The sequence below is a fragment of the Hyperoodon ampullatus genome (assembly GCF_949752795.1).
Source record: "Hyperoodon ampullatus genome assembly, chromosome: 12".
Lineage (NCBI taxonomy): Eukaryota > Metazoa > Chordata > Mammalia > Artiodactyla > Ziphiidae > Hyperoodon > Hyperoodon ampullatus.
This window is the reverse complement of record NC_136925.1, coordinates 86878486-86903936: the sequence shown is the minus strand read 5'-3', so window position 1 is coordinate 86903936 and position 25451 is coordinate 86878486. Positions and strand designations below refer to the sequence as shown.

General features: G+C 51.9%; 1 protein-coding gene across 3 annotated transcripts in view; it reads left to right on the top strand.

The window, feature by feature from the left end:
• Positions 1-25451, top strand: part of RPS6KA2 (ribosomal protein S6 kinase A2) — a gene marked incomplete at both ends in the record, with an annotated part of 338217 nt that overhangs the window by 289993 nt on the left and 22773 nt on the right. For all 3 annotated transcript variants that reach the window (XM_079716506.1, XM_079716505.1, XM_079716507.1), the window contains 2 exons: positions 11731-11795; positions 19549-19651. In XM_079716506.1, the coding sequence (XP_079572632.1) occupies positions 11731-11795; positions 19549-19651 (168 nt within the window). The remainder of the gene's footprint in view (positions 1-11730; positions 11796-19548; positions 19652-25451) is intronic.

Sequence of the window (25451 nt, the reverse complement as noted above, 5' to 3'; positions counted from 1 at the left end):
TCAAAGTGCATGTAAACCTCTTTGCACATCATTTCTGCTCCTGTCTGGACCCCTGAGCCTGCCTGGTCTAGAGCCCCGCCCCCGTCTGGTATCATCAATCTTTTAATGTTTGATCCCAGCAATTACTTTGGGTTAATTACCCCTTTGTTTTGATTCTGTGACTCCTTCCTCGTGCTCTACCCCCATCCAGTGTAGACACAGGCTCTCCGTACAGCACTGAGAGGCCAGGCGGCTGGGGAAGGCAGGTACACGGCCTCTCACAGTCCTCTGCTGATTGGTTCTTTCACAAACCAGGTAAATAAGTCATTTCTCTTCCTGAGCCTCTGGTTCCTCTCGGGATGACAATGATACACATGGAATTCTGCACTAATAAAATTATTATCTCATTCAAATCCTCACAATACTACAAAGTAGATAAAAGGAGAAATGTTAGATTCACTTATGAAAAGGGGTATATCCCTAAGAATTGCTTTTAGCTGCAAAGTAAAGAACTCTTAAATAATTTAAAATTATTTAACCCAGCTAATTTAATGTTTCAAACTGCAGTTTATTCTTCTCACATTACAAGCCGTGTTGCAGTAGAGGGTTGTAACCACTGGCTGGGCAGCTGAACTATTGCTCTCAAAAGCCCGGATAGGTCTGTCTTCTTACTTTACCATCCTCAGTGTATTGCCTTTTCATCCTCACACGTGGTGTCTTATGATCACAAAATGGCTGCTGCAGCTCCAGGCATCACATTCATGTTGAAGGGAGCACAAGGTGGCTCCTGACCAGAGCCTCCCAGCTCTGTGGCCACAGGGTCCCACGTGTACCCCCCACGTCCCCGGGCCCCTGGGGCCCCCCTCATCTCATCATGCATCCTAGGAAACCGGCCCCATCGTAGCTCATCTTCTGGTCCCTGTGGTTGACGGACTGTGCAGGTCTGGGGCACCACGTCCCTCTGGTGTTTCCGAATGCCTGCTTTTTAGGCAACTGGGGGAATATTGGGGCTCCGTACTGATGGTCTCAGGCTGACCATCCACCTTTGAGAGGTAACTAATTAAAAACAGTCCCCCCCAGTTTGACTGTTCTGTGATGGGAGTGATGGAGAATGGCTCGGTGTTTCGTGTAAAATAGGATATGGGGGTCTCTCGCCCTCCCCCCACTCCTTTTCTCTCCAAGTGTCAACCCTCACCCTCCCTCGCACTATCTTTAGCTCACAACTTGACTCTTTTTTACTTTAATTTGAGCTGAGGATATAATTCTTCTCCCTTCTCCTGTAGAGAACTCCCTGAAATTTCATTGTAATTGGATTTAATGAATTGTGTGAAAATCTCAACTTGTTTTCATTTTATATGGAATTTTCTTTCTGTGGAAAAATTGGACAAAAAGTATCAAGATTTAGAAAAACACAAGAAAGATAATACATAAAATCACAGTCTTGAGGAATAAAATGGTGTATTTATCAGACCCAAACATGAGGTGAGGGTTTCAATTTTTAGCTAAAGACCTCCCTATGTCATAACACAGCTAGCCAGAGCAATTTTTTTCTTGCTTTCCATAAGTGCTATACTTTTAAACCAGTGAGTGCCTGTACAGTTCTTTGTGATATCTTATCCCCCTCCTGTCTTTTCCAATTGTGGTAAAATACACACAGCAAAAAGTTTACCGTCTTAACCATTTTTTAAGGGCACAGTTCAGTAGTCAAGTACATTTGCAGCGTTGGGCAGCCGTCAACACCATGCATCCACAGAACTCTTTTCATCTTGCAAAACTGAAGCTCTGTCCCCATGAAACAAGAAACCCCCATTCGCACTCCCCCAGCCCCTGGCACCCACCCTTCTGCTTTCTGTCTCTGTGTTTTGACTCTCCTTGGAGTCTCATGTCGGTGGAAGCATACAGAATTTGTTTTTTTGTGTCTGGCTTATTTCACTTAGCATAATGTCCACAAGATTTATCCGTATTGTAGCATATGTCAGAATTTCCCTAATTTTTCAGTTGAATAATATTCCGTGGAACGGGTGTACCACACTGTGCTCATCCATCCTCCCTCCATGGACATTTGGGTTGACCCACCTTTTGGCTGTTGTACATAACGCTGCTACGAACATGGGTGTGCAAATAGCTCTTCAAGACCCTGAGTTCCAAAAGTGAGAATTCCTGGATCCTATGGTAATTCTATTCTTAATTTATTGAAGAGCCACCTGACTATCTTCCACAGTGGCTCTTCCTAACTGTAGAAGTGTTCTGGACCATTTTAGCCTCTCCATCCGGCATGGCGGCCCATGTCTGGAACCATCCATTGTGGTGAGGTGTCAGGACAGGGGAACCCTTGGCAGGGGGTGCTTTTGCCCCGATCTCTCCATACATCAGTTGAAAATGTCTGTCAAAGTAAAGCACATACTCTTCGTCCAAGTAATTCCACTTCTGGGATGTTTCCTAGGACGTAGTCGCACAAGTACCCAGAGACATACGGGATGTTGTTAGTGCAGGAAGGAGGGAAGAAAGGAGCCCGCGTTCCCGCCGCCGACAGACGGTTCAGGGAAGCGGGGTCCATCTACCCGGGAGGTGAGGCAGGTCTGCACCACTGGCTCGGTGATGCGTCTCAGCCAGAAATGAAGAGTTAAGGAAAAATAGCAAAGGTCCAGAATGATTCTATTTGCCTTTTTAGAAGAGAGGGAGGGAAGTGAGCAAAGAAAATTTCTGGAAACACACACAAGTAGCTGTTAGCAGTGAGTGTGGAGGGCCGGGTGGGGAGGTGAGCTTTTCCTTTCACCCCAGACATGTCAGTAGTTTGATTCTTTAATCAATAACACACACTTGTTTTATGATGAAAAGCCTAGTTTTTTAAAACTTGGTTTTGAGAGAAACACGGGATATTCAGAGACTTCTGAGTGGTGCAGGAACCCATTCTTGGCCTCGGAACTGCCCAGACGGGCAGATGTCAAGAGTGTGGACTCGTCGGGGGCTTGGGGCCTGGCCTGCCTTCCTCTCGGCAGATACTAAGGGTCCTTCAATTAGGAAGGAGAGGGACGATGTATATGTGACCCAGAAACACACACACCTTCACGGGTTCCCTGATACTTTCCAGGCTCTGGCACTGGGGAAACAGTGGAGCAAAACTGTGGCCCTCGTTCTCATGGGGCCTCTACGATGGTAAAAGATGGGGCACGCAAATGCCCCTCGGCTGCCGTGAGAAGGAGTGGGGGGAGACAGACCTCAAGGGACAGGAGCCGGGGGGCTGCTGGAATGTGGAGGGAGCACAGATGTGAGCCGGGGAGGGAGCTAGCGAGGAGCCCTGGGTGGCAGCACCAAGCAGAGGGCGGGGATCCACCCCCCCAGCAGTGACTTGCTGGGTGACCTTGAGCAGATGGCTGCCCCTCTCTGTGGTTTCCTGCCCTGTGAACCGAGGGTGATAGCAGAACCTGTTCAGAGGGCTGTTAGGAAGATGCAAAGAGCTGGACCAGTGCCTGACACGTAGGAAACACTCGAGTGTGTTTGACAAATAAATGCATAAAAAAACAGAGATAGGAATTCCCTGGTGGTGCAGTGGTTAAGAATCCTCCTGCCAATGCAGGGGACACGGGTTCGAGCCCTGGTCCGGGAAGATCCCACATGCTGCGGAGCCACTAAGCCCGTGTGCCACAACTACTGAGCCCACGTGCCACAACTACTGAAGCCCACGCACCTCAATGAAGAGTAGGCCCCGCTCACCGCAACTAGAGAAAGCCCACAAGCAGCAATGAAGACCCAACGCAGCCAAAAAGTTAATTAATTAAAAAAAAAAAGAGAGCAGAGATCATCGGAGCGCACGGACCTGTGGGGTGGGGGAGGGCATCTGGACTCTTGGCCGCATTGCTTCCCGCCAACTGGACCCTTTTCTTTCTCTGCCACTTGGACAGATAGAGAAAGTTACCAGAGGCACAGTTACTGGTGGAGAAAGCTATCGGCCTTTGCGATGCGTTTTAACAGATCTTGTTCAACTGCCTCCTGACAGCATTGCAAAAAGGGAGAATGAATGAGGGAGGGATTGTTTGACTGTCTCTGGAAAGCCCCGCATCACTAGACAGAGAAGCACCTGGCCAGGTCCTAAGTTCATGCTAGAAGCAGAACAAGAGGGAACCAGCTACAGAGAAGAGGGACCTCTGCAGCCTGTCACCCTCAGAGGAGTCCTCATGAAACTTGCCACCAGTAACTTTGCCGATGGTCAGAACTTTCCTTTCAGTACCAAGTTTTGTTATGAAAATCCATCCGGTCTCTGCCTTGTCATTCTTGAGTGCCAGAATAAAACCCGGACACATGTTCTATTATGAATACATATGAGAGCATGTGTGCAAAGTACCTGCCTCCTAGGTAGGGGCATGCCACTCCACTCCTGACCGCGCTGCCCTTGGGTAGTGCCCAGGTGTGGTCTCACCTGCCTGACCTCCCTGGGGGCGGGAACTGGAATCAGGAAGGAGAAATGAAGACATCAACTCCTTTATCCACCAAAACACACAGGAGAACAAACAACTCAGTCTCATCTCTTGCAGCGACTGAAGTTGTCTTGAGGGTCACTCTTTTCTTGCAAATATCATTGCATTTGGTGGAGAGGATTGTCACAGGGGACCAGGTGACTGTGACCAAGTCGGGGGGTAGGGGGTGCTAGATTTGTTCTCCCCTCGTTCTGGAAGAAGGAAATAATTTTCTAAATCTGTTTTTATGTCTTAGAATTTAACATCACAAAAAATCATAGTTCTCTAAACCAAAATATTGTTGTATTATTTAGCTCGCATACCTGATGATAGAGAAAGATGGATTTATCTCATTAGGTGGATAGATAACCATCAGTTAAAAGATACTAGCCCAGTGGGGCCCACAGAAGCATGGAAAATGGCCCATCCATGGCCAAAGATTGCCCTTCAGATAATTTCTAAAGTGAATTATCATAAAGCTTTCCAGGAGTTATGGACCATCCTGCAGCAGTATTTCATATCCTAGGATGTCCAGACTCACATAAAGAAGAAATTATAGTCGGAATTATTACTCACCCAACTTGACCCGGGTCAGCTACTAAATTTAATTGCCTGAAAATCTTTAGCCTTAAGGTGGAAATTATCTTGGTCTGCACAGGGAGCTAGACTAGGAGGCTGGGACTCTTCCCCTTATGACTGCCTTGAGCCTTGTTCTTGACGCCCCCAAAAACGTCCACTGACCACTTGGGGAGGTCATCAATATCAGAAGGCCTCACCCAAACCCGGTTCCTCACGCAGATCTGTGGTTTAAGCACATTACCTTCAAATCAGCCCAGATCTCTTGTCTCTTGACCCTTGAACTGTTGGAGAGACCTGTCTGTCCACATTTCCCCTCTTGACCAGGACACCGGTCATGTTGGATCCGGGGCCACCGCTGCCCCAGCGTGACCTCATCCACACTAATCACACCTGCGATGACCTCATTTCCACGTAAGGTCACATGCTGAGGTTCTGGGGTTAGGACTTCACCGTCTGAATTTGGAGGAACACAGTTCAGCACCTCTGAGAGGGTGTCCATGGCATTTGCAGTGGAAGAAACGGCAGAGGTTCTCCTTGTTGATGTCACGCGCTCGGCAGGTGATGAGACCGCGGTCCTCGCCCCAGATCACCTGTCCAAGGCGGCATGGCTGCCAAGTCTAGAGCTGGCGTTTCCACCCCGTTGTCCCCTTAAGGTGCTGTGTCCTCACCCAAGGAGTCCGAGTCTAAGTCTCCAGCCCACCTCTGACCGCAGTGTGCACTGCCCAGTGAGGTGCCCCATGCACCTGTGGCAGGTGCCGGTGACACACAGGTAGAGGGTGCTGCCGCGTGGGCAACCCAGTCGTGTGGGCACAGAGGCCAGAAATCTCGGGTAGAGATCCCCCCGCCTTTCCCTGCAGACCTGAGACACCTGAGGAGCCAGCCAGAGGGAGCCCCCTCCTCGGGCAGGACGCTGGGGCTGAGGGGTGGAGGCAGGGCCAGGGTGGTGCTGGAGGGACAGACAGATGGAGAAGGCAGACAGGCCCCCACCAAGGCCGGGCCTGGCAGGGCTGGGCGGTCAGTGGAGAGGAGGGAGGGAATGGGTGCTTTTCCGTGCCGTGAGTGGAGAGAGTTTATTTTTGTCAAAAATGGAGTCAAATGTGAGTTTATTTCCACCACGGTGGCATGTGGACCTGGCAGCTGGAAAACTGGATTATTTGGGTTTCGCACTTGATGGAAGCAGGTGCAAAATGCCCGCCCAGCAGGGCTGCCTGGGACCCTTGGGCAGCACCTGCAGGTTTGTGCGTGTGCTGGGGAGGGGGCAGTGGGGGGCGTGAGTTCTGGGCCTGAGAAACGTCACAGGCGCAGTTGCAGACGCGGAGAAGACTAGCACGCGAGAGCACGCGTGTCCTCCAGGCGGCCTGGGTCGGGGGCTGGGAGGGCAGGGCAGGCGGAGAGGCCTGGGCCCGGCCGGGGCTGCGATGCCCCTGGTCGGGACCCTCGGAAGGACGCGGCAAGCGGAGCGCGGCAGTCTTGTTTCTCAGAGGATCGATCGTTCTAGCCGTGAATTAGAGAAGGACCCTCTTGGGGCGTCTCTAGCTCACCCCTGTGAGCATCTGTAACGTAAGTCCTGGACATGCTGGACTCCTGGGGGCACACGGGGCAGAGGTTAGAAAGGCGTCAGACATGCCCGTGAGCATAAAACAGCGCAGCCAGTTAACTACCGCTGGTGCCCAGAGAACACGTGTGGGCAGGGCCCGTCCACTTGCCCAGGGCTTCTGCTTTTCGTGTTTCCTTTTTCCATTCCAGACTCGATCTCCAGAGGGTGTGCTTTCCTGATCTGACTTCAAACACCGTCCGCTCTGGGCTCCAACCATCTCATTCTGGTCCCACGGGCATCGCTGTGACCTTTTGTAAAGGGCCAGCCTTTGACGGCTTGGTCAAGGCTGAGCGAACGCCCCAGCCCCTGGCTTGGAGCTGGTGGTCCCAAGCCAGCCCTGAGGGTGCTGCCGGGGCCCCGCCTCAGCCAGCAGGGTCCCAGAGGACACAAGCTACACCAAGCAAAGATTTTAAACAGTAAATGAAATTTCAAGCTGACCGACAATACTTTAAGACTCTAAAAATAATGTGTAGATGATCTGTGAGTGACTGAGAAGTGAAAAAGCAGACCTGGTGTTCAAATCCTGGGTGGTTATGGACTGGCCTTTAGGAGTATGCGGGTCCGGTAGAGTGCAAAGTACGCAAGGAAAAGAGGCAGACGTGAGTTTATTCTGAACGTGCCCAAAAGCATTAGAGGGGGACTCTGTGTGACTCTCAAACGACAAAAACAAATATTTCAACAGAGTCACAAAGGGTCCAGGGATTAAACATTTCCCAAAGCTATCTGTGGACAGGAAGATTCAAGGAAAACATTTTTGGCCAATCCCCAAACCTTTTGGGGATGATTTACTGTGAAAGTGGAAGCCCGTTCATGATTAAGCCCAGGAGGAAAGGAACGGGGTCGCCTCCTTAAAAATGTGAGGTGGAAGGGCTGCAGGTACCCAGGGCCATAGAAGAACAGGTCCCAGCCTCAGGCACAGCGCTGCGTTTTACAGCCACGTGCCGCTGGAAGACAGTTCCAATGGGATGCACAACTGCCCCTCAACCAACGCGGAGAAATCCGAGACGGGGGACCAGATACAGAGGTTCAGGAAGACAGCCCAAACGCGATTGGAACAAAAGTAATTAAATGTTCATACGCCAGAGAATAAGCATGAATTCTTGAATCTGCTGCCCCAGTGAACTCTTTCTGCATATTTGCCAGGCATTGGGGATCTTAATCAGGACTCGTCAAACTGCATAGAGAGAATGCTGTTCTTCCGTTCTCCATGTTTCTGTCCATAAGTACCTGTTCTTGTCAATTCTTCATGAGCCCTCCTCTTGGGGACAGAGTGAGACTTGAGTGCATTTGGTGATGAACCCACAGCAAGTGAGCGGAGATTCAGAGACAGACACAGACACAGTCTCTGGACTGTCCCAGCTCAGACCTCTGCTCACTGCTGTTCGTCAAATGTATTAAACAAAAAGGAGTTGTCCAGCACAAAGTAGACTCTTTTAACATGTTTCAGGAGAGGATAAATAGAACTAGAATCCAAAATAATAACTCCATGTGCCCTAGGAAGGTTGGCAAAGGCTTTAGAGAACTCTGTGCAGAAATTCTTTCTCTTTTACGTTTTCCCCTCTTTGGAACACCTGGAATTTTTGAGTAATAACCAAAGTGTTAATTCACTCTCGAGTGTTTGTTGAGGCCTCGAAGCACGAATGTGTGCAAAATCTCACTGCAGTGGAAGAAAGAAGATGCAGATAAAAATGTGCTGAGTAGGAACCCGAAAAAACCCAGCTGGTACTAGCAAACGATTGTAGTTACACCAACACCTGTATTTCCTTTCTGTTTTACTTCGTTTTGATTCTTGCAGAGCATACTTGCAAATGATGAATGAGCATGAAATGCAGTGGGTACAAAATGCAAAGTAGATTTTTCAAAGTCACACAGTCAGTGAGTCACTGTACAGGTGCCTCTACCTGGGCTCAACGTGTAAGCACCAGTCTCCCACCTTTGACTAACCCACAGAGCTTCCGGCAACGCAACCAGCATTCACCAAAAGAGCGGGAAGAGGTCCAAATCAGAGGCGGTTTTTCTTTCTCTTTAATCGTCGTGGCCAGAAGTCTTTTTCAATCCTGAGCTCTGGTCTTCATCAAAGGAGGCCTGCACGCAGGTGGGCACGAAGCCAGACTATTCATTCTCGACATCTTGTTCCAGCAGCTGCTTGGGCACCTGTGGAGGGCCTCTAGGTGGGGATGCCCAGGCTGAGACCAGATCTCCGGACTCAGGTCAGGGGTTTATACAGCAAGGGATGGACATGGACATCCGGAGCGTCCTCAGCGTGAGGTCCTCAGTAAAACTGTTTCTCTCTACTCATAACAGCACTCCTGACACCAGACGTGTGGGGTTTTCCACACCAACTGCGTCTCCACTTCTCTGCAGACACCGACTGTGTGTCCTACGATTCAGCTCAGTTCTGGCACTGACCACCCAGAGTTATCTCAGGCCCCAGGGTCAGGGTCACTCCCACCAGACACCCCATCTCCGATGCCAGTCCCAAGTGCCAGGTTGTCCATGTGCTTCCGGCCCACCAGCTGTAAACCCAGGGTTCCCAGGACCCCCTCCTCAGCTGTGATAATTCACTAGAACAGATCACAGAACTCAGGAAAGCGCTTTAGTGAGTTACTGTTACCGATGTATTACAGAGGATGCTCTAAAAGATCAGATGAGCAGCCAGATGAAGAGGTGCATAGGGCGAGGTCTGGAAGGGTCCGCAGCCCAGCCGCTTCTGTCCCTTTGGGGTTTGGGGGGAGCCACCTTCCTGGTTGTTCACCAGCCCAGAAACTCCCCTAACCCTGGTGTTCAGGTTTTGTTGGAGGTTCCGTCATGTAGGTGTGATTGATTCAGTCACTGGCCGTTGGCGACTGGACTCAGTCGCAGCCCTTCTCTGCTCCCTGGGGTTGGGGCGTGTGGGCGAGTTTGTCAGAGGTGGATGGAAGTTCCAAGCCTCGTCACAGGCTTGGCTCCGTCTGTAGGGTCTTTCCACGGGTCACCTCATTAAGACAAATTCAGGTGTGGTTGAGAGGGGCTTATTATGGGTAACAAGAGATGCCTCTTTCACGCCTGGAGCCCTTCCAGGAGCCAGTGACCAAAGCCAGACATCAAAACAGGAGATGCTTCCTTCATTCTTCTGACTCAGGAAATTACGAGCGTCTTCGGAGCTCTGGCCAGGAGCCCGAGACAAAGACCAAAATATATACTTCTTTATTATATCCTAATGTCTCAGGAGAAAGGCCAAATTGGTTACACACGTCGGGGTGGGGTTCTGGGGCGCGGAGCGGAATCTGTCTTCCGGTTCCGCTCCTAAACTCCCGTTTGGTCCTGGGCACGTTACCCAGCCTCCTTCAGGCTGGTTCCTTATCTAGAGAGTGGGGATGGTGTCCAAGGCACTGGGTGTTGGTGGCCTTTAGCGGGAGAACGCCTGTGATGTGTCTGCCCCGCGGCACTGCCCCGTGTCCCTAGAGGGGGAAATTCCAGGTCTGACAGCTTCCTCCGTTCCTTGTTCGTCCATTTGCATACCAAAGGGATAATCCCCAGATCACTGGAGTCCAGCGTGGTGACAAGGCCAGGGGCTCTTTCCCAGGGTGCTGGCCCGGCCAGGCTTCCCCAAGGAGTGGGAGCTAGCCGGGCCCTCGTCCACCTAGAGGCGACCCCGGTGCCACGGGCAGCTTCGCGCCTCCTTTTCTGCCCATGTCGTGGCTTCGACCAGGAAACAGGGCTGGAGGTGACAACAGGAGGTGATGAGCCCACAGCGGGCTGTGTCTCCCGGGACCCCCGGCGTCCTGGGGGAGGGTCCTCCCGCGTCTCAGGCCGGACGGCGAGGCCGGGCCGGGGGCTCCGCGGTGACCTCCCCACCTTCCTGCTTCCGGCCTCCCAGCCGCCTGCCTCCCTCCCGGGGATGAGGGGGGCGGCTCAGCCTAGCGGGGCAGACGCGGGCCGAGCCTCCGAACGGGGCGGGGCTGGGCCCCAGCGCTCGGGGTGCAGAACCGGGAAGCCTGTGTGGGCCTCACGCACGACCAAGTCGATTGAGACGCAGGAGCCGTTTCCCCAGACAAAGCCGGAGCAGGAGTCGCCCGGCCCGAGGCCGCCTGCCACCACTTCCCGCATCCGCGCTGCTTCCCGGCCCCTCCCTGACTCACCTTCCCATCCTGGAGAAAACGCAGACCTCATGGGGCCTTAGGGCTTGGCTGTTTGATTTTTGTTTTGGGTTTTTTTTTTTTTAATTAATAGACTTATTTTTAGAGCCATTTTAAGTTTGCAGAAAAAATAGGAGAGAAGGTACAGCGAGTCCCCACATGCTCTGTCACCCCCTGCACGCAGTGTCCCCTGGTGTCAGCTCTTGCTGATTTGATGCGCTTGTTAGAAGTGATGACGCAGTATCGGCACATCATTACTACCTGAAACGGGCGGTTCACGTCAGGGTTCACTCTGGGAGGGGTAGCTACGGGCTTCAGCAAGTGCATGACGACGTGTGTCTCCCATTAGGCGTCCGAAGTCCTGTTCACACCCTCACCCATCCCTCTCTTGGGGCTCAGGATTTCACGTAAGCAACGAGGCAGGGAGAGATCAGGCAGAAGTAGCCAGCAAAGCAGCACTGTTTGTACACCGTGTCCAAGTGACAAGAAACCTGTCTCGTGCAGGCCCAGGTGGACACAGGCCACCTCCGTCTCTCTCCAGGTTCCCGTCCTGCTAGAAACGGCCTCTCCAGGCCCTGGCTTCCTTCCGCTTCCCCGTAAGCCCCGGAGCAGCCTTATAGGGCTCTCTGCGCTGTAGCCTCCACCCTGCCCTCACCCGCGTTTTCTCATCCTCTGGAACGCCCGGCCTGATGCTGGCTCTAATGCAGACTGGGATGGGCCTCCACTTCCTCGCCCAGATGCCCGGGCATCCCCACACCTGCAGCAGGAGGTTCTAGCCTGCCCGCCCCCGTCTCTACCACCTCACCTGGTCACAGCTCTGCAGGGCTGAGTGGTGGCCTGTGCGGGCTGTGAGGGGGCAACTGGCAGGAGAGGTCACAGCTGGGGGCTCCTTCCCCCTGGAGGGCGTCAGGACCCCAGCCCCCTCCCTGCTGCGTCAGAAACTCCGCAGAACTGCAGTCACGGGTCTGCTCTGATGCTCATCTCTGCTCTGTGGTCACCGCAGGTGCTGGCCTGGACGGCGTGGAGGAGCTCAAGCGCCACCCTTTCTTTGTCACCATCGACTGGAACGTAAGTTGCAGGCCGGCGTCCCGACTGCACAGAAGGCACAGGGAGGTGGGGCCGGGGAGTCAGCAGCTGCTGGGTACAAACCCGAGGTCAGTACAGACCCGTCACCTGGAGGCGCGCGCTCCCTCGGGGGCTACGAACGCGCAGGCATTTCCCCGGCGCAGACCAGGCGCCGTCACCCCTTCCTTCCCTGCGGCTCCAGGCCTGGAACCCCTTCCACACTGTCCCTGTCAGAGATCGGCCGTCCTCAGTGGCCCTGCAACCGGGCCACCTCCCCGAGGGCAGAGCAGAGGCCACCCTGGGCCCAGCAGAAGGCTGAAGGGGCCCCTCGGCCGCTCCCGGGCTGCACAGGCTTTCAGTTTGGGGCCTCTGGGCGCGCAGATTCGGTGCTGCTTCCTGGCTCTAAACAGCATCCCGCCCGCACTCAGCAGTCCTGTAGAAGTTGCTGCAGAAAAACATTATCCAGACTGGAAAAGACAAAGCCGTTCGGGACGCTTGTTAAAGACATAAAGAAGACTTCGCTCAGGGGGCTGTCAAGATGGCGTGGGGACCACTGCAGGGGGTTAGGGCATCCAGCCGTCGGGAGAGAGATGGGGCTCAACTCCGAATACAACAAGGAAGGAGGGTCATGTCAGGGGCCAGAAAGGGACTAAGAGGAAGCGCCAGGGTAAGGGGCCTCTGGCTAAACCCACCGACCAGGATTCTTGCTGAGCCGGGTCAGGTGTCCAGACAAATCCAGCAGTCAGGCCTGCTGGGAAGAGCTCAGGGGCCCGAGCAGGTCAGGTCAGAGTCAGGGGACATCACCGGCTCCATGCTGCCGGATGGATGTGGACTGCAGCCCCCACCCAGGGAGGACCCTGGGTCCAGTGCTCCCAGCCGCCTGACGACGCGGCGTGGAGCTGGACGCCAGCTCAGAAGTTCCCGACTCTCACTTCCCCGGCGCCCGGCTGCTGGCTCTGCGGGGGAGGGTCAGGGCAGGCGGCTCCCGAGGCACCAGCCGCCCACCGGGCCAGGCTCCCCGTCTGGAGGCGGCAGGCCTCCTCTGGGAGCAGGTCCTAGGTCCTTTCCCATTGGGTAAGCACAGCTCTTAGCTTTGGGGTTTTCTTTTCCTGAGCTAGGATTTGACCAGAATGTTTACAAAGTGAAGGTCTCTCTATGCTGCGGAGGGCAGTGCCCGCGTCTGCCTGCCCCCCTCCCCGCAGAGTGTGGGGTGTCCGCGAGCCTCGGGAAGGGGTGGCACCTCGGCTCCAGTGGGTGGGCAGGCCCCGCCCCAGGTCTCACCTCTGGGGACATTTTCGCACAAACGGCACGTAAAACCCGCTGCTCGCCGAGCTTCCCAGCCTCAGCCCTACAACCTCTCCTCCGCTCTCCACCTCGGCCCAGGAAGCACTCTGACTGGCAGTGGCGGCAGTTCGCTAACCTAGTTTTAGATGCCCGTGATAGGATACATGCACACGATTAGACTCGGTTTCAGAGGTAAGAGTAGAGAGAAACCTGGTGACTCTTCGGTGACGTGAGGCGCCTGGGAAACAGGGACAGCATCGCTGGGGCAGGGGCTGCAGTGGGAAGGGACCAGCACAGGAGGGGAAGGAAGGAGGTCCCGGCGGCCACACCGCTCAGCACTAGAGCCTGGCTGGGAGGGGGCCGTGGGCAGGTGCTCGGGAGATGCTCATCCCAGGACGACGCCAAAGAAGGGGCTTGTCACGGGGGATCCAAGTCAGCTTCGTGAGGTGCGTGGGATCTTCACAGCGCAGTGGCCCTGGAACACTGCACGCTGGGTTCCCATGCGTTCCAGAAAGCCCAGCTCTGCGTGAGCTCTGAGCAAAAGCTGAGGCCATTTAGAGCAGCCCTGGTGCACGACTGGGCCTGGCTCTGTGGTCGGTGCAAAGTCCGTGGCTTCCTGTACCAAGAAGGTGGCACTTGTGCGTCATGTCAAAGCAGTCGAGCTGGAGTTAGGTTGGGAAGTTTCTTTCGTTGCTTTTAGCATTTTGTTTCATTTCATTTTGGTTTGGTTTGGTTTTTGAGCGAGACCCTTCTGATGCCCTCAGACAGCCTTACCTACTGTCATTTCCATGTTGACCCGAGGATGACCAGGAAGGGCCAGAGGCGTGGAAGGATCTCATTGCATCCCTCGCTCTGGATGAAGCAGCCAGAGACGGGGGGGACTGTGAGAGACCACTTTTGTGCACATTGATGTATTTAATGACTACTTGGGGCTCACCCGTGTCAAGGTGAGCAGGTGCCCGAGACATAACGATGGAAAGGCACAGCTGTCCTCAAGCTGCTTCCAGTCCGGGGATGCAGGCGTGCCGTCACCCAGCCACGGAAGAGGCGTGCGGTGGGGCTGCCCCGTCTGGGAGGGGGTGACGCCGCAGAGATTGGAGGAGGATTGACAAGGGGGGAACGGGGGAGGGGGAAGGGAGTCCTCCCAGCAAAGACCTCCTGGGACCGCAGCCTCACTCCAGCCGCTCGGGCCCTTCCCGGGACGATGAGCTGTCGTCCTCTCCAGCCCCGGCACGAGCTGGTCAGCCCCGTAGGGGCCGCTGGGTCCTGGCCAGTGACCGGCCCTGGCTTTAGAAAGACGTACATGGGATAGATTTGTCCAGATGTGCTCTTTCTGCTTTCGGCAGCTTAGATAACTGGAAACCACAGGGGAGGGAGACGCATTTGCAAAAACCGTTAGTACCAACGGGCCTTCCCACTGCCAGGCAGGTGCTCAGAATGACAGTGACAGGGCATCTCCTTGACTATTGGACTCTACCCCAGAGCCGGCCTCAGGATCCAGCTTGGAACATATAAGGATATAATTTCATCTCGGCTTCGTTCTGTGACCCAAAACTGCCAGCAGAAGTTTTTGGTTTTTTTAAGTAAATACCTGTCATCCAGCGCTTCTCCCTGGGGACTTGGGGCTTCCTGCCGGGGCACAGTGAGTCCATGGACACTGCGCGGGGGGGCGCTGCCCCGTTCGTCCTGCTCTGCCGTCACCTGTCCTCAGGGCCTAGCAATTAGCGCCTGCCCAGGAGGCATCCGCCCTGAAAGCTCGCTCCCTGCGATAGGAGAAATGAAAAATTACAGGTTAATTATAGACTGAAAGCCTCCGCAGCCAGTGATGGGAGAGTCAGGCACAGAAGCTGCGTTTACTTTTCCCCTGTGGCTGGAGCAGTGCTGAGAACACGAAAATGAACACTTCGTCAAAGTTAATCACCTCGGGCCCCGTGAGCCGGGCCAAGGAGCCCTCCAGAGCAGCCGGGCTCCCCTCACAGTGGGAATAAGGCTTCCACAGCCGAGGCCCTCCCTGTAACTATGACGACTCATCCTTCCAGTCACTTTTATTAATGCTGGGAGTACACTTGTGCTGTTCTGTTTACTTTCTGAAACCCTTCCAAGCACATCACCGGTTGGCGGGTGTGAGATGGGGGGATTCCCCGGGGGAACTGAACCCAAGGCAGTGAGAGGCGTGCGCACCGTCCCTGGGCGACCTGGCGTCGTGTGCAGAGCCCCCAGGTCGCTGGCCGTGTGGGCTGGCAGGAGGAGAGTGGGGCTCCGGGCCGCAGAGGGGGGACCCTTCGGTGTGGGTCCCGGGAGCTACCGGCTGCTGCTTAGCATCTCACCGTGCGTGGGCCCCTTCCACGGCCACTGGAAGATTGCTGTCGACCTACTTCCATGTTAAGTACACCAAGAGAACTCACCCTTCCAAGGAGCCGACAAGTGTCTTTGTTCAAAGACTTCGTCGCCCTTTGGCTCGGGGGTTTTGTAAATCCAGATACTGGGGTTGGAGCCGCTCTTGGTGGGGTCGCCAGTGGAAACAGAGCTATGCACCTCGTGGACCTCGTGGACCTCGTGGACCAGTGCTGCGTCACTGAACTCCTCCCTGTTCCTCCTCCTGCCCTGCCATCGCTCTGCATCTGGATCTGCATCATTTCTGCGTTGCTATTTCAAGAATCATCTCTAACGGTGCCCTTTGCCTAATTGGAGCGTGTTGATTTTGAAATGCCCGGAGCCAAAAGTGCCGGCAGAAAACAGGCGTTAGGTCTGTGGCCCCGAACTAGCATCAGTCTTCTCTTCACCATCCAGTTGCTATTTTTATTTTGCTCCCTCTGTCCTTCCCTAGTCACCTGAAGGTCTTTCAGGTATACGTAGAATTCGGACGCACCTGCAAAGAGCATCCCAGCCTGTCCATGTGCGACGTGAAATCCGTTCCAGCGCTGCTACGACTTGCAACTTGAGATCATCATCCTGAGATCCTGGGACAAATGCCGTGATTTAAAGTGACGCCTGGTGAATTTGCTCATGAGATCCCACTTTCTTTCCATCAGTGTGGGGTACATTGTTCCAGAGGCTCAGAAAGGGGAATCTAGGTCAGAACTATGCCGCATCTCATCAAGCTCAAAGCCCACAAAATGCATCTGCCTGTTCATTCTCCATTTGACCCTGTGCACAGCGGCGGACATTACAGAATGGGAAGCAAGGTCACCTTTTCCCTAAATCCTCAAACCCACGCCTAGGTTTGGACACCTGGAAAGAAAGAAAAAACATGTATAAGAATAACACATATTAGCACTTTCCAAAATGTTTATCCAGTAACAGGAAGACATTGACAGGCCTTTAAGACTGCAGCAAACACAAGGGTGTATCCAAAGGGCAGGGTGACCAAACACCCCAGGTGGCCTACACAGCTCTTTTCTGCCCACTTGAAACCAGGATGAAATGGCAGCAACCGCCGGAGACGGAGAGGGTGGTGGTCTGGGGGCCGGTGGGCAGATTATGCTCACAGGCTCTGTCTCTGCAGGGACCAGTGTCGGGGTGAAGAGGGGTCTTCGAGAGGACTTCCTGCTGCCCTCCTGCAAGCCTTGGGAAGCTTTCTTCCACGCTGTCCCTCGGGTCAGTCAGGCTCTCCGTAGCTGATGCACAGGCTTACAGAGGCGGTTTGGAAAATGCAAGGAAACACAGACATGTGCTTGCACACGTTGCCATGTGAAGCCAGAGGTTGTACACGCTGCACACCAGGTTCTGGGACTGGCTTGGTGGGCATCTGGAATTGGGATTCTGCACAGGGCGTGAGCCGAGCACCGTCCTGGGCGGGGAACCCCGGGTACCACATCCTCTCTTGCTTCCCGAGTCATCACTAGATACTTCAGTTAAAAGGGTGCCATGCTCTCCACCCAAACCAAGTCCACAGCAGCTCACGGCCAGGGGACAGTCTGATTCCGATGAACTCTTCTCTTTATGGCTGAGGACTTGGAAGTCAGGGGCTGTGTCTTTTCCCAAGGGGTCAGCCTCCCAGCCAGGACCAGTGAGCTGCAGTCAACGGAGGCAAGTAGAAGAATCGGCCTGGGAGTTGGGGTGAGGAGAGGAACTGAAATGTATGAGCTTCAGCCTTCAGATGCAAAATGTCTCTCATTTGCATGAAATGACAGCCAGTTCTGTGTGTGTGTGTGTATTGAGATACAGTTGACATATAACATTATGTTAGGTTCACGGTTTGCAAGGCAGAAATAGAGACACAGATGTAGAGAACAAACATATGGACATCAAGGGGGGAAAGCGGGTGGTGGGATGAATTGGGAGATTGGGATTGACATATATATATACACTAACAGGTATAAAATAGATAACTAATAAGAACCTGCTGTATAAATAAATTAATTAAATTTTTTAAAAAGAGACAGCATGGGCTGTAAAAAACAAAAAACAACCCCCCCCCCAAAAAAAACTTGGTCATTTGTAAGCTAAACAACAAATAAACTGTTTGAAAAAGAAAAATAAAAAGTAAAAAAATAAACTAAAATTAAAAAAAACATTATGTTAGGTTCAGGTGTACAACATAATGATTTGATCTTTGCATTGTGAAGTGATCACCACAAGTCTAGTTAAAACCTATCACCACACAGTTATAAGAAGTTTTTTTCCTGTGATGAGAGCTTGCAGCATAGTCTTACGAACTGTAGCCACCAGGCTGTCCTGTACATCCCCAGGACTTATTTATTTTATAACCGAAAATTTGCACCTTTCGATCCTCTTCATTTCATTGGGTCCATTTCAGCCGCTCCAACCCCCCTCCCCAAACTCTCCCAAGCCCCACCCCACCTCTGGCAGCCACACGTGTGCTTTTATAATGGAAATCTCTCCTGTAAACAAATTCCCGCTCAACATAGAAGCAGGAGTCCTGCTGCGGTGGAGATTCCTCTGTCCTCCCCCTTCTCTGGGAAGTAGCAGGAGGACTCCTGAAGGCAGAGGGAGAGGCTGTGATTTTTACTGGATCAGGACAAATATTTATTTAATAACCCAGCTCAAATATCGCTGGTGGGAGGGGGAGAGTCGAGCCCCGCAGGCCAGGCTGGGCAGCATTTTAATCGGGGTGCCGAGCTCGCCCCTGCTTATTAGATTTCCCCTGACAAGTGCATGCGTCAGGGAAGTGCATTCCCACCCTACTGGTGTGTCCGCGTGGAAGGCATCCTCTTTCTATCTGGAAAGGGCTTATAGAGGAACTCAATTCGGAATGAAATCTCTTCACCCAGGGCAGGAAATGACCGAATAATGCTCCACTGAATTAACTCGTTTTTTTCTCCTCCGATGGCTCCCAAGTGCACTGCCCGCCCCCCCAGCTCCACACGTGCACCTGCAGCCGCAGCTGCTCTGAACCCCGGGAGGGAGGGAGCCCAGCGGTCACCGGTCAGTGCAGCTGTTTGACAGCGGCGCCTTCTGGAAGGGTGTGCTCTGGGCGGGGTCTCCCCTGGGATGGGAAGAGTCTGGCAAGACCCAGGCCCTCCTCCCGTCTGCCCATTCGTCGCCCTTGACCCTGGAGGGGGTCTTACCTGATCTTAGCCTATTTCCTCGTCTGGAAACTCGGGTGACAAAATCTGCGTTACTGTGTTATTGAAAGATTGAGAGTGGATCTCCGCAAGTCACTGGCTCCATTTCCAGACTCCCCTGAACTGGGGGGTCCTGAGTCCAGACCTGGTGAAACAGGAGCTCTGAAAAGTGCCTGAGCCTGGTGTTTCCAGCCGGGAAACAGTCCTGATCGGTCCTGCATCAGGACCCCTTCCAGCAGAAGGGGTCCTTGCTGGGCCTGAGAGGCTTGGAACAATGTGCGTGAGGGTGTGGCCTCTGCTTCCCGCCAAGGCAGTGCCACACGTGGCCACTTCTCTGGCTGATACTCCGTCAGGCCGTTAAAGTGTGCAAAAATGTGTAACTAAACCCAGAAGCCCGACGCAGCCCCTCGACTTGAGCAGAGGGGTCTGGACACCCAAATTTGGTGGCAGCCGGAGTAGGTGCCCCAGGGAGGTGCACAGACATTGGGGTGTGGGTGAGGAAGGACCTGGATGGGGTCTGTGTCCCCGCAGAGCAGGGTCCCAGGTGCTGGCTCCGAGGTCGCCGGGGCGGGGAGCCCTTGCCAAGGAGCAAGGCTCTTCCTGCTGTTACCTGAGGGTGGGGCAGGGTGGAGCCGTCCTGTCAGATTGTACTTGAAGAAGAAGATTCTACTGCCCAAAAGAGGTTGAAAACCATTGCCCTAAAATCAAGAATACTTAGATATTCCCAAACCCTTTTCCCTCGAACTATGGCTTTTATGTCTCTTTATAAACTATGTAACTATATTCTATGTCGTATACAATAGATACCATATTTTATGTGTGTTACGAAACGTGTCAGAGCTCTGGGAGGGGCTGCCGTGTGCTGGCACCTGATTGGCGGGTGGCACAGATGGGTTTCCCGCCCGCATTCTGGCCCTCAGCGCCCTGTCTTGCTGTCCACGCAGAAGCTGTACAGGAAGGAGATCAAGCCACCCTTCAAGCCAGCGGTGGGCAGGCCAGAGGACACCTTCCACTTCGACCCCGAGTTCACGGCGAGGACGCCCACAGGTGTGTGCGGGCAGGGAGGGGGGGCGGGCCTGTGTGTCTTTCCCATGGCGGGTCCTCCAACCTGGCCAGGTAGGGACAGGCATCCAGGAGCCAGAGAGCGCCATGTTCAAGGGCACTTGCATGGGATATAGTCCTCAGTTCTGTTTGATGCTCTTGTTCCTCTGCTCGTAGTAAAGGCTTACGTGATGGAACCACTTATCAGTTAGCCCCCAGGTAACAGCCGGCTGGGAAATCCTGGCCTAAGTTGTCAGTCCAGTGACCACCTGTCAGAGGGACACACCCGGGCAAGCTCGAGAAAACAACCTCAAGACAATGAAAATCTCTTGTTTAATTAGGGAGGTTTTATGGGAAGAGGGAGCCTGTCGGTTAAGTCTGTTAATGTGTGGACTATTGTTCTTATTCATACAACAAAACACCTGTTTGAGAAGTTGCATCAGCTACTGTATCTCGGCATGGCAGATGGACTTGTGTATTTAGCCTCTATGATATGTCTTAAATTACTCCTAAGGTCTACCAAATTCAATCAGAACTGGTCAGCTCCCTTTAAAATTTGTCATTTTGTGATATGAATAAATTAATATTAACCTTGTTTAGATATGGTAATTGTCCTAGTCTACCCAGGCGGCCATAACAAAATACCACAGACTGGACGGCTTCAACTAGAGAAAGTTATCTTGGTTCCCCGTGAGAGCTCTCTTCTGGGCTTGCAGACGGCCTCCTTCTCTCTGTGTCTTCGCATGGCCTTACTTTGTGCTCGAGGCGAGGGAGAGAGAAGCCCCTGGTGTTCCTTCTTCTTCTTATAAAGACGTCCGTCTTGCTGAATCAGAGTCCCACCTCCATCACCTCATTTAGCCTTAGCTGCCCTCCGCAAGACTCCTTCTCCAAAGGCAGCCACATTGGGCTTCAACGTGTGAATTTTGTGGGGCACAGTTCAGTTCATCCCAGTGAAGGTGTGGTGATTTTGTCTAAAACACAAATTAACATGCCCCTTCTGGAGATATGGGTGGGAAAAGTTCAGCCAGTTGGTAGCTCTTGGGGCTGTGTGATGTGCCCATGGGGGGTTCCCATGCTTTTCTCACTGTTATTGCATCTAAAATTTTCTGTGATTAAAAAAGGATCATGAAACAAATAGATGGTCAGATACAAAATATCAAGTAGGTAAAGTTGCAACAGAGAATCCACTGGGCTCCCTCTGGTTTAAGCTGTTGGTGAGAGCCTGTGTCCCGCACGCCAGGGGCAGGCACATTAGGGGTGTGAGCTCTGTGCAAACACAGAGGGTTGGGGGTATCCCTGGGGCCGCTGGTGGTCCCAGGGCAGCTCCTGACCCAGGCAGCAGGGGCTCCAGGGCCGAGAAAGAAGCAAATTCTGGGGGTTGCCATCAATGAGGGAGTCGGGACGCAGACACTCACTCATTTCTTTTGGGTCCTCCTGCAGCCCCCAGATAAAGCTAAGACTGTCCTCAGGGACAGAGCTAGAGTGATGCCTGCTGTCACAGTCTGGGGTGATCGCTGCTGCGAGATGTACCGTGGCTGCCGAGGAGGTGGAGGAGATCTACGTCTGTCCTCTCTAGTAGAGACGGTCCAATGTTTCTCCAGTTCTCGGCGGCCTCAGAAAGTTCTTGGGTGTTGGGGTCAGTCCTTCCTGTTGACAGAATTGACCCACTTCACAGAATCAGATTACTTTTTAGCTTCAGAGTTTGGAAAGACGGGGCAGGACTGGGGATTCCATCCCGGGTGTGCCCGCAGCTCACCTGAGCAGGTCGCTTTCTTTCTCCTCCTGTGGTTTACCTGAATGGAAAGGAACGCAGAAACGATTAACCCTGACAAAGGACACTGCCTGTGATGACCACCACCCACACGACCTCCCCCCCGGTCCTTAATGAAATGTGCACTGTGTCACCGAGGGTTTCCGTCATTCAAAACTCTGTGCTTAAAATACTGAAATAAAGACCATGTTTGTGCTGCCTGGCAAGAAAATGCTCATACAGTCAGCTCGAAATTAGTCACCTTTACATGCTTTTTGTGTTATCCGCGAAGAATTTAAACTCCGACCTAGTCAGCCTGTGTGATTAGCAGGCTTTTTTTTAGCACCTCATAAACCTTTCGTGCACAGAGAATTCAAATGTATTTTATTTTTAGCCGAAAGAAAACGTAATTAGACACAATGCATTTTAATGACGTCCAGAAATGGCTTTTTTATTCCTTGCTATTTGGATTTCTCCAATGAATTGTACTTAAAGTCAACTTATTGCAGGACACAGTTTGCCTTTGAGGAGGTAGTAATTGAAGTGCCGAGACACAGAAAAATCATTCTCTCTATATATTTATAGGAGAGTAGAATTTTCTAAGCACATGAGCTGAGCGCACGGCTCTTAAAAGGGCAGCAGAGGTGATGTGATTCTGAAGCAGCGGATAATCCACATCCTGCATTAGACTTGGATGCTGCACTGTCAGAATTTTTTGTAGTGGCCTTAAAGTGTTTCTTTTTTAACTTAAACCAATGCTAAAGCTGGTGGATATTCCCTGAAGACACACCAGCTGCCCATCAGAGCCTGCTGACCGATGGGAGATGCCACTCTAAGATTTAAAAACCCAGAAACGTATTGCACACGTCAGAAATCACTCCTAGGATCAGCGAAGGTTGACTGTACTCAGCTTTAAATTTCCTTTCATCCAACTCACATCTTTGCTCTTCTTTTAGTACTGAGCTAAGAATCGGCGCTCCCTAGCCAGTTATAAAGCGTGTTAAATGCCGTTGATACCACCTACCATGTGGTCACCATCTAGCTACAGGGACCCAGTGTTGGCTGTGACAACCTCTCATGAAGTACATGTGAACCTCAGCTGATCTCTTGGTCTGAGCAGGGAGAGGCAGCCCGGGCACAGAAGGCATGGCCCTGGGCTTCACGCCTCCTTGGTGGCTGAAAGTCCTTTTGCTTATTTGATCTACAGACTTTCCATTCACTAGGGAAGGTGTGTATCAGTTCAAGTTCACCAGATGGTACCTCCCCACCACGCGCACACTCCCAGGTGCCGTAACTGAGCCTCCATCCGCTCCGCCCTCAACCTATGCACAGCTCACACTAGTTCCTGGGACGGGCTTCAGTTCTTCCATCTAAAACCTGTGCCTCGGGGCTTGACGGTGGCTGAATCGATGCTATATCCCTGTGCTTGGTGCAGACCTAGGGTGGGACACGGTAGCCTGGGGACTTTTTAAGAGCAGGCAGACCTCAAAGCCAGGGTTCTCTGCAGGGCAAAGCAAGGCAAAGCGCAAAGCCAGCCCGGGAGCAAAGCCCAGCATCTTCAGAGCACACTTGCTGCCTCTGCTGTCTTGGGGTGCATAATTTCCAAATTCTAAAAATGACTCAGCCCAGCCTTGTGCTTTTTAATTAAGCTTCTCTAGCCTAGCAGCTTATTTCCAAACACAGTCAGCTCTGATCTCATTAACTCCGGGGTGACTCTGGAGTTCTTTGCAAGGCAACAGGTACGGGGCTGAGGCCCGAGTCCTCTCCCTCGTGGTCCAAGATGCTGAAGGTGCGGTGGGCCAGGCACGTGAAGCCCCCTGTCACCTGGCAAGGTCTCCCTAGAAGAGCCGTGTGGGCCACCAGGTCGGCCGCTTATCTTCAGGGAGAGATCCCACATCACGCAGCTCGTGGTGTAGCTCCCAGGTGTGGAAGGAGCGCCCCAGTTGCCTTTCCCTCAAAATAAAATGCTCAGGAATAAAACCCACATTCTCTGCAGCAGCTCACCCCTGCAAGCCCCCAGCCACCTGCTCCACCATGAAAGCTTTAGTGTATTGTTTCCACATCAAAGGAAAGTATCAAGACCAAGTAAAAAGGTAAAAAGTAGAAAAGCAAACATGGCATTTCCAGCCCCACTCGCCAGAGTTTTCTATATAATATGGATTTAAATCTTACATATGTACGTTGTAAGAAAAATTTAAATCCACATTATATACTTTATGTATTATTATAGATTTATATATATATATATATAATGCCTAAGTGATAGCATTTATGTTATCATTGTTATATATTGCTATGAGTTTAATGTGTTTTAGTACATATATAGCTGATTTCACTTTGTTATACAGCAGAAACTAACACCATTGTAAAGCAATTATACTCCAATAAAGATGTTAAAAAAAGTTTTTAAAAAAGTTTTAAAAAAATTTCCTACGTTCTACAGCTTGTTTTCTCCTTTTTGAGTTGACAGACTATTGTGTCAGTTCACACAGCCGTGTCTCACCCCGGGTATCGTAGTCTTACTAGTGTTACCTGCACGCATGAACATTGTTGGTCTTGTGCATGGTTTCCTCAGTGGTGAATATTTAGGTTGTCTCCAGTTTTTGTTTGTTTGTTTGTTTTGCTATTACAAATATTGCTAAGACAAACATTTTCTTTTTTTAGTGTTTTTAAAGATCACATTTTGTTTGATTTTCAATTTTATTGACGTATAGTTGATTTACAATGTTGTGTTAATTTCTGCTGTACAGCAAAGTTACTCAGCTATACATATATATATATTCTTTTTCATGTTCTTTTCCATTATGGTTTATCACAGGATATTGAATATAGTTCCCTGTGCTCTACAGTAGGACCTTGTTGTTTATCCATTCTACGTATTACAGTTTGCATCTGCTAACTCCAAACTCCCAGTAATTCTGTTCCCCACCCCCCCTTCCCCTTGGCAACTGTAAGTCTGTTCTCTATGTCTGTGAGTCTGTTTCTGTTGTGTAGATAGGTTCATTTGTGTCGTATTTTAGATTCCACATATAGGTGATATCATATGGTATTTGTCTTTCTCTTTCTGACTTACTTTGCTTAGTATAATAATCTCTAGGTCCACCATGTAGCTGCAAATGGCACTATTTTATTCTTTTTAAAGGCTGAGTAATATGCCATTGTATCAGTATATATCTACACCAAGACAAACATTTTCTACATTTATTTCTATGCACTTTTGAAAGTAATTCTGTCGGATAAATTCATAAAAGTCGAGTTGCTCTTCAAAAGACAGGTGTATTTTATACTTTGGTAGATAACTCCACTTCTACCTTGCAAAGATTATGCCAGCTTAGGCTCCCACCTACCACCGCAATGTCCAGCCCCAGCCAAACCTACATGCAGCTGGTTACTTTACATTTTGCTAATTTGTTAGGCAAAGTGTTACCCCGGTTAAATGTGTACGTGCCCCCATTAGAGGGACTGAGCACCTTCTCAGGTAGGAGAGCAGTCGGTGTCTGAGTCCTGCCCCATTTTTCTTCTGGGCATGTTCCTTTTTCTCATTGATCTCTGGGAGCTCTTTGCAAAGTAGAGAGTTTGGTCCCTTGTCTGTTGTATATGATGCAAATATTTTCTCTCCACCAATCTTTTATCCTTTTGTTTTCCTTAATGATAAACTTGAACTGGGACCCGTCTCACCAGCAGTCAAGCCTTCAAACAAATCGACAGAGCTTAGAGGGGTCACGATTGAAGGGCTCCCCTGAGGGTCCCTGGGAGCACAGTACCCTGCGTGCTGCCCTCGGGCTCCTCAGGCCTGGGTCGGGGGGACAGAGGAGTCACCAGTGCCCGGGCCTGCGTCCCGGTGCCCGGTTCCTGCTGACCTGAGAAGCTCAGAGGGTGGCCTCCTCTGCCCTGGCCCAGGAGTGGCAGCTCACCCCGAGGTTGCTGGTGGCTCTGGGCTCGGTCTGGAGTGCGCAGGGCAGAGGGCTGCCACTGAGAATGAGTATCTAGTAAGTGATGATCAACGATCACCCTCAAGTGTTTGTTCTGGGTATTTTTGCCGTGTATCAAACCACT